The 10,159-nt window shown below is 32.9% G+C and overlaps 1 protein-coding gene across 1 annotated transcript in view; it reads left to right on the top strand.

Moving 5' to 3' along the window:
• The window catches only part of Smp_133540 (putative asparagine synthetase), a gene marked incomplete at both ends in the record, with an annotated part of 29,947 nt that overhangs the window by 4,817 nt on the left and 14,971 nt on the right, over positions 1-10,159 (top strand). Inside the window, one exon of the mRNA XM_018788522.1 lies at positions 739-859. Coding sequence (XP_018654056.1) covers positions 739-859 — 121 coding nt within the window. The remainder of the gene's footprint in view (positions 1-738; positions 860-10,159) is intronic.

The raw sequence follows: 10,159 nt of genomic DNA, 5'->3' as shown, positions 1-10,159 counted from the left end.
GGTTATTGAAAGCTAGGACCAAATTGCCAGGCGAAACGTTGGATTTACTTCAATTCATTCGCTGAGATTTTACAAATATATTATTCCCATTTAATGTCTTACATCAACTCGGCGCCGAAATACTGTGAAACTATTCGCTCTAATTTAAACAAAAGTTCTTATAAAGTATATCATTTACTCTACACATATTACTTCACATCAGTGTCATTTCGTTTCATGTGACGGATTTATCAAAGCCTTACCTTACTAAGCTGTCTTTTGTGTTCAGAATAAATCAATGAATATAATACATGATGAAATTTGTTTCACCTTTTTGCAACAAATATTTAGTATTTGAGTCATTTAAAAGATTATCAAATAAGCTAATTTCTATAGGTCCAATATTTGGGACACATCGTTCATTTTTTTAAGATTGTGAAATAATTACTCTACATTTATCTGGAAAGGAAGGCTTCCAGCGCCTAAATGAACACTGTGGATAATCATTTTGGTCTTAATAATTGATAATTAAATGGTTTCATGTAAGAATTTAGAGTGAGTGTATTTTTGCATAACAAAGTAGAAAACTGTCTTTTTCTTTGAAATAAAAAGCTCAACAGAACTACATGGTTTACAGTTACCAGTAATTTTCTGATCTTATTCCTTTCGACAACTAATTAGTAGTTTTCATATATATATAGGTTGTAAAGCTTCTAACTTCCATATCGGTCATTTTTTTTTCCGTTTCTTTATCATTAGTGATTGCTTGGACAAAGACAGTCTAATTTCTGCCGAAGAGGCTCCTGATAGACAAACTGCCCTAAAAAGTTACGAAGAGTTGTGCAAATTATCAGCCCGACGTAAATGGAATTTGATAAAAGTGAGTCTGTGTAACCATGTTTGGCCAATTAATTGAAATAAATAATCTCCTTGCCTGTAATTTTCGTTTTTATCTTATACTACTCACTACTGGTAAGTAGTCCGAGTATTCTTAGTTATTTCTGTCTTTTGTATAAGAACTACGGCTGTCAGTTAGTTGGGACGACCTTGGTATCGCGTTTGTGGATTCTTCTATTTTGACTTCAGGATCCACTCGCTTCTGCTTATGGTGGAAATCTTTTTTATCTGATCGTTTCGAGGGGACAATTCGTTTTTGACTGAATGTTCACGCCTTACTGGAGATGCTTCTGTTTTATAGCCTACTGGTCAATTTTCTATCTTATGACATCCTTTTATGTGTAAATAATATTTGGATATTAAAAATGCCCGTTAATAAGTTTTTCATTATAGGGCATTATTGAACGAAAACATGATTCTCTGGATATTGAGGCCTTGATTAAATAATTTTTATTTTATTTTTATATGTTGTGAACAATTATCTTAACTATAAAAGTTCTTATTAATTCAGGTTATCAGCTGTGAACTATTTTAAATTTATCTAGTGGGTTTTTGTTTGTTTTCATCAAGAAAGTTAACTCAACATTCAGCATAGCATGTAAATAATATTGCTGTGTATAGTTAAATGATCAGTTAAAAAATATGTTTAGTGTACACAATTTAACAGTTGTCATTTTACTTTGTTCTCCTCTTTTGATATCGCTTATAAAAAACTAAACTTTATGAGTCAATGCAACACTGAGCATTCCATATGTTGAATTTTAGTGAAAACTATACCGATTTAGAGACTACACTAGTGTACAAACATCAAATGTGGTTTATAATTGAAATAATCTGTGAGTGTTTCTTCCTGTACCATTTGAATGAATATATATAACTGAAACTTACTAAGAGTTTCTCAATGGCGTTATTCTCTTCAATTGTGATTATTTCACTCTTTCTGACCATTTCTACGCATCCATATTTTCACTTTTTTTGTATTACTGTTATTGTTACATAGCATGTTCATATCGTACGAAATTTCAATGATTTATGAAATTTATATAATCATAATCCGGTATATACAAGAATCAATATACGTTTAGTAATGTGTTTCAATAGTTTTTCCTACTTTTTGATTATCACTTATGGTAAGAACCTGAAACTTAGTTCAGTAGTATGTATTTTTGAGTTTTAGCATACAATGAAACGAGGCATAACAAATTAAAAGGAGTATAAGAAAGTTTTTTTCGTAATATAAAGATAACGAAGTTAAAAACTAATTTATTTATGCTGCGGTTATCGATTTTAAATGTCCTGGCATAAATTCTTTTACCATTGATTCCTGATATCGTATGAACAACAAATAAAGTATCTTTCAATTCGTATACTTTCTAGACAAATGATTAGAAATTTTATACGTTGATATTACACATTGGTTTGAACGCTTCAGAGAGCATAATGAATGAATGTTTAAAGGTATTTCATACTATTTTATAACAGTCTATTTGGCAAACGCATGATTGTGTATGTGTGGCTTGACGATTATGGGGTTCTGCCTTTGACCATTTAGTTCCATGTTCGAACCCCATTGCATACATGAGCAATTGTTTTACTGTTATCACTAATGAATTAATTTTCTTATTACTGATATTTCGTCAGCATTATATACTCCCATCAAAATAATCATTTTTAAGAAGACAAAAAGAATACTAACTGGTGCAAAAACTAGATTATAATTCCGACGTTATGACAAAGTTTCGAAAGACATTTTGGTTTGCTCTTGTGGTATACGTGATTAATTGTCTAAATTTAGGTGTAAATGTTGCACGGTAGTTTCCCCTGTGTTAAACAGTCTATGTGACTTATCTTGTTGAAGAATGATTTCCCTGTTTTCTGTGTAAATAGAACTATTTTTTAGTTTATGGTGTTTATTTGTTCAGATCTTATTTTTTCATTGGACATGGATTTCATGTTCAATTCTTTATCACTTGATACTCATGATACGGAACGAGTTTTACCTGATTCTCTGAATTGTTTCGACAACTATTCGTTCCGTTTTTATAACTTGCCGCAGAATGCCCTGGGGCATCCGAGAGTGTGGAGAGCCTGCTTTCCCTCTTGAAATGCTCTCATAAGACCATGGGTTCATAGCCTCTACCGAAAATGCCATACTCTTTGCCTTCACTCAGCGGCATGTTGTTTACGAAATTGGGAGAACGAAAAGCGAACGTCCAGTGCTGGGAATGGTTTGGTGGGTATGAGAATTTCACCTAGGAAAGTTAGAAATCCTCAATTCCAAAACTATGATATGCATAGACTCCAGGATTTTGAGAGCATAAGTGGAATATGAACCTATTTTTGGTCGCCAGCTGCCATGGTACACCGTTTACTAACGTTCACGCACTGCTTTGTGGATTAGAAATCCATGTTGAAGGCTGGTGAGCTGTCACCTAAGCAAACTATCTTTGGCTTGATTGCGCGGTTCGTATCTCAATTTACATATGATGCATACTACTTTTAATAATTAGTCGTTCCATTTGATGAAAAAGGATGGAAACGCTCTTGTGATAACCAAAAGGGGTTAGTTTGACTGATCCAGTATCTAAAATACTAGCCCTAATAATCACCCGCTGCACAATTAGGACTCTTAAACAACAAACTTGGAAATTTAGGCCGGCTTCAGACGCAAAAGTGCATGTACTGGCCAAATATTCACCTTTTATCGGTTTTTGGAACTTAGATATACCTACTGGTGTCCAATCATAATAGTATTTCTCAAGCCTGAGGTAACATTCGACTTCGTTTATCGACATGTTTTATGGTAGTGGCTGTGTACCAAAACAATACTCGAAGATTGTGAAGTTTCTCTACTCTAACATTTGGTCAAGTCAGAGCTTGTGGCGAACTGTCATCTTAATTATTATCTTCAAGTTGTTTTTGTCAAGGTTTCCCACCATATGTCTTTTTATTTAACTTCGTTATCGTTATCTTCCTAAAAATCACTCTTCTTTCACTTATCCTTTCATGGGTTGACCCCGTTCCAGAAGTTTTATTTACCGACTTGACATTGTGACATTGTTCGGTTTTAGTGAAAAAGCTGACAGAAAATAGAATCTTCTGGTTGCTTTAAGCAATAATGCAACCATGTTTGGATTGCGCCTCCAGCCGAAGGTAAAATTTTGCTTCCCTACTGGTCCATGTCAGTATTTAGACTAATAACTGGGAGTGGCTTAGTTGATTGCATTGACTTTTTCACTGGTCGTGGAGGTCCCATCAGCCCTGGAGGGTTGGTGTCGGACTTTTGTCAGCTCAGAAATAATGACGCAGATACATTCACTCTTTATCTCCCCTTAGATCTTGGGTTCTGTTGTACAAATCTATTTTTTCTCATTGGATCATTTTTTTCTATTCTCGAGTTTTATTACTACCACTGATATTGGTACTACTCCTACTACCCTGGGATTTGTATTGGCCATTTCATCTTATTATGCTTATATGGCATGGCAAGTTTAACTAATCCACAAACGTTTCAGGTTCTATGTTGTTTATGGCGGGCCCACTTAAACTGAAAGCTAGGGGCGGCCAGACCAAAACGTGGCACAAATCCATGAAGTCACTAACAAGTGGACTGAGCCATGCTGGTAGGTGTAGACTACCTGGTTGGGATTCGCGAGATGATAGCAATCGATGGTTAGAGACCTTGAATGACATGGCTGAAAATCGTTTGCAATGGCGAAGGTGCATCCACTCTTTGTGTTCTACCAAATTCTAATCTTCTGAATTCTCCATTTCTCTATCTTTTTTCTCTTTCCAAATTTATTTCACTGTATTATACTCCTTTAATATTATCTTTAAACCCTAATCTTTCACATAATGCTTATACTCTTACTACCTCTACCACTATGGGATTTGAATCGACAACTGCATCTCTGTGCTAATGTGGTATGGCAACTCGAACTGATGTACGTACGTACGAAGTTCTACGTTGTGACTGACTGACTGACTGACTGACCACTTAAACTGTAATTAAGTATTCATATGAACGTGACTGCAAGCCTAATACTTGGGAGACATGAATTGTTTTGATTTTCTCTTAATGCTGTATTAATCAGCAAATATCTTAGTTCAATTAATTAGTACTTAATCTAAATTTGATTATTAATTTAATCACATAAGAACGTTTTGACCAATTCATTTAATCTTAAACAAGTTTTGTTCGATTTGGATACATTTTTGCAGAAACTAAACTGTTTCATCTTGATAAATAACTTCTAGTTCGTTTTCTACCTGAAAAGACCCTTTTTGTTGATCATCGTCTGTAAGACCATAATTCCGGCATTTTTATCTGTATGTATTAGCGTACTGTATACTTTTATAGGTTAGTTTTATTACTTCCCCTTCCAAAGACTTATTGTCTTTATAATATTTCTGCGTTTATTAGTATATTTCGTTTATGTAATTACAAATGAAGACAGGTATCATTCCTTGGTTTTTTTATTTAGAGTTCACACTTCAGCTATTTGTAAAACTGTTTCAATATATATTCTGTCGTTTCGAAAACATTGTAAAGTCATTCTTTTTTGTATAGATACTTTCAGTCATTTTTTGCGTACTCGATTGTCATTCATAAAATCACTAGTTAAAAGTCACTACCACCTTCCTTGAATTAATGAATCGAATTTGCCCCATCGGCAACTTACAAATCACATTATTGCGTCGAACTACCGAAGCGCATTGATTGATTGGGCTAGCGATAAGCATACCATCGTTTCGAATTATATACATATAAATGCGTATATGTGAGTTAATATCATGAAGAATACTGGTAGTTATTATGCAAAATTGGTTTTTGTTTGTATCATGCTATTTTTAAGACATTCTGTTTGTTTTATGATACAATGCTAATTTAAAATATGATATAGTTATTGTTTCGTGCATGGATGGACTGATGGGTTTCAATTAAGGACATATTATCACATTACAATGTAGAATATATTATTAACTGCTTTTCGTTCAGAGTGGATCAAGTTGATATGATTATTATTGCTAAATCTTTATCATTATTAATTTCGTAAACAATGTTCTATGAAATTGATATTTTTTCAAGAGAACTACGTATAATTTTCTTAGGATGCATTGACAGTAATGGTATTAAGGCTTGTAGATTTGGACTCTTGTGTGCATAGGTTAAGCTAAACTGTAACATTATTTGTTATGTTATGAAGGTGGGTTTTGAAATTTGCTATCAATACGTTTTGGTTATTAAATTAATGAGTAGATTGCTGGTCATTCCATAATGCTCAATGGTAATATGCTTTAGACTGATAATTATTCGCGAAACTAAATTATTGACACTAGCCTAGCAGGTATTCACAGGTAACACGAATGACCAGTAAACATTTTTCTGTATTAAAACAACAAATGCATATTCCAAATCTTAGTAGTAAACATGATTAAATCCCATGTAAAACATAAGTGATTGTAGGCTACGGGTATCCTATATCAATTGCTCGTCAATGAGATTAAGAACCTATTCATAAGCTCAAATCTTGCCTGTTATTTCCAGACTAAATATTTCATCTTTGTGCACTTTTCAAATAAAAGCCATCATTATTAAGTTTTGTCATGTAGTTTGACGATATGAGATTCACTCCATAGTTAATATGTCTCACAAATTTCGCCGCTATTGATAATGTATATAGTGCCACAGCTTTTGGGCTATTAGTTATTTGATGACTTTCAGCAAAAATATTTTTTCATCTCTTTGCATAGAACTAATGTGTAGCCATACAGAATAAGAGAAAATGATGTAAATATAATGGAATTTTCATTTAATCGTTTTTGTTTCTGAAAAGTGTAAGATAATTGAATTTCGAAAGATTTCAATGATTTCAGGTTCAAATTTCAGGTAATTTAATTGTTAATTTGAATGTTTTCACTTATAGTTAGCTATTTTCCCGTCTGTTTTATTAAAATTAAGTTATGTTATACGAAACTTGCGGGCACCCAAGCAGTATCACAGCCCACACGCAACTCAAGTGACTTGTGTGGCGCATTTGTATTCGGTGCCCCTTGTACCAATATTCATATGTTCAAATAAATAAATAAATAACCGATGGTTGAAGACTGAATGATATGACTCAAGGTTATCCTAAGTGGTGCAGATGCATTCACTCTTTGTCCTTATTTAGATCCTAATTTTTTGGATTACTTTGTTTTTTTTATCCCATTAATCCGTATTTTCCGTTAAAAGGGTATCTTTGACCCTGGTTTTTTCATTTTTTATTAATACTATTAGTATCTTTGCTACCGTAAGATTTTCACCCTGACAATTTCATCTCTCTGTGCTAACGAAGTTTGACAACTTGAACCAATGTGTGCATGTCTCAGGCTCTACATTGCGTATAACTGACTGACTGAACATGTTATCATTTACATAGTTATCCATACTCATTAATTATGAAATGAAATTGCTCCACTTCTATGTTCATCCTTTTACTCTTTCAGTCAGCTATGTAAAGCGAATCTTTCTGGATATATTTGATCCGTAAAATGTTTGGATCCAGTTATTTTTTAACTAACCAATCTGAAGAGAAATTTGCACTGAATGTAATTGGTCTTTATAATATTTGTCGTATTGTATGTTAGTGGTTACGATAAATATATATATGTATATATATATATATATATATATATATATATATATATATATATATATATATATATATATATATAAGAACATTATTCATTAGTTTTAATTTCAGTTTGAGTCTGAAGAATGTGTTGAATGTTTGTTAATTTCAGAGTGTTCAAGGGTTGTACAATAATTGTCAGTTAATATCACACTTTCATGTTATAACAACCTATAAGCTACTTACTACTTGTGATCTCTTGCCAGTTTATTGGACTCTGTAAATGGCCTTTGCTCAGTTTGTAATTTATTCTTATGCTCAGCATAATGATTTTTCGCTGTTTTTTCTACTTCGTTTTCTCTTTTTGCAATGATTATTGTTTATATTTATTTACGTAACAAATGAATAAGTATACAATCAACTGAGAACAAAACACAATGTTCATAGTATTATTATCGTCTTTTGGTATCACAGAGGGATATTTAGTGTATTTAATTACGTTTTCGTCATTCAATCGGGTTTTCATCCCTATGATTGTTGTAATTGTTGTTATCATTCTTTTAATGGCTTTCGTCGATGTTCTTTTCTTATGTGTTCGACTTGTGTAGTTGTTTACTTATTTATTGTTTTTCTATTATATTAGCTTATCCTAATTAACTGGTAATTTATCATAATTATATTTATATAGAAATCTATCAGTTGGAAATTATGAGTATTTTCTCTTCTTCTCATATTTATTATACAAAACTCTCGCTTTAAAATTATAGGTTGAATTGCCAAAATGACGGTTTCCTAATTCTTTAGTTACTGTTTCAGTTTTTGAATCAATAAATCAGGTTTTAATACGGACCGTTACAGATCATGATTTGATAACACAGTATTCTGTTGTTAGCAGATACACCCGGGTTCCGGCAGGCGACTAACTCTCAGTTTTTGGTCCCCAAATGCCCTGGTACGGCCGAGAGTGTGGAGAGTCCACTCTCCTTCTCGTAATGCTCTCACATGGCCACGCGTATATAGCCTCTGTCAGGGAAGTCCTACTCACTGCCTTCTCGTGGCGGGGGGTGTTGTTTACGAAATTGAGGGGACGAAAGGCGAATGTCCGGCGCTTTAACTGGGTTGTTGGACACGGAAAGTCCACCTAGGGGAGTTGGAAAACCCTGATTCCAAACCAATGGTGCACATGGGTTTCAGTTTCCTGAGGAGGCAAATGGTGTATGGACCCATTGTTGGTCACTGGCTACCATGGGCCTGCATCTTCTAACGTCGCTCCACTGACTTGTAGGTTACACTTGTAGGTTAAAGGTTTGGGGTGTGGCCTCCTAAGAAAACGACCTACCTCAGTTCGGGCACCTGGGCAGTATCACAGCCCTCACACAAATCGAATGAGATTTGTGTGGCGTATATGTATCTGGTGCCCCTTTGTACCAATATTTATGTGTTTTAATAAATAAAAATGATAAATTTGAAGTTTCAATGAAGCTAATAAATAATCTCATTGAAAGTTTCATTACCATTAAACTCAGATCACAGTGCATTCTTTTCTTGAACTTGAGCTATTCTTAATATGAGGTAGTAAATCGTAACCGGAAGTAAATATTGTAGTTTTTACTTTTTTTTTTACCTGTTATCATTATTTTACATTTTAAATACAAGTGTATTTGGAAATATAACTTAAAAATGTTTTTTTACCATTGATTATTCTTTCAGAATCAAAACTAATTTTGTTTCCTTTCTTTGTCCAAAGGTATATTGTACGTTATTAGAAAAGTTGCTTTATCATCCTCTTACATTTATATGTTTTTTAATAATTCAATGCCGAATTTGTGTTTTTCCAATTTTCTCCAGTTTCAATCCACTATGGTTAACCTATTTTTACCAGTCAAGGAGTATTACTAGTTTTCTCTTATTGAATATGTCCCACCGATGTTATTTAATGAAGTTGTTGTGAGTTTTATTTTCTTTCACAATTAGTCTGTGGTAGAATTTGACCTTTACATCGATCTTTCCAGTTTTGAATAAAATTGTAATGTGTTCGGAAACCATCGCCCCATTCATTCATTACAATTTTTTTGTCCCATATTAAGTAATTGATTTAATTAATTAAAAAGCCAACATGATTCTTACGAACATCTTTAGACTCTTGTTTAGTGACCGGATAAGAAGAAGGTGCACTTGAAAACGTTGAATTTTTCACTTACTAATAAACCTGATCCCTAACAGGTCGTGGGTTTGCATTTACAATATGTCTCAAACTGATTTCAAACAATTGTTCAGTGTTTCCTGATATTCAATAATTGCTCAACTGAGATCAATTCATTCTAAATACATTATCCACATTAAACTAATATCTAAAATTCACCTAATTAATTAATGGAATACACGTTTGTTTACTAGAGATAAAAAACTTTGATATTGTTTAATGGATTGTGTTTATCTTCAAGTATTGTATATATATTTCAAAGATAATTTCAAAATGATACAGTTTTCTAGTGAATAAAATGTTATCGTCATTATTATCATAGTTTATGAGAGATATTCTATACATGATCTACTCTTTTTCATATTTTTTTTGTAATCTACTTACAAAGATATAATTTTTGATATGAATAATACATGGTAGAGGTTGTCCAATTTTTAGAATTTATTTGTTTTTGCGATAACAAATA

This window comes from Schistosoma mansoni, chromosome W, assembly GCF_000237925.1.
Source record: "Schistosoma mansoni strain Puerto Rico chromosome W, complete genome".
NCBI classification, from domain to species: Eukaryota; Metazoa; Platyhelminthes; class Trematoda; order Strigeidida; family Schistosomatidae; genus Schistosoma; species Schistosoma mansoni.
The sequence above is the reverse complement of the archived record's forward strand: the minus strand, read 5'-3'. Positions and strand labels throughout refer to the sequence as shown.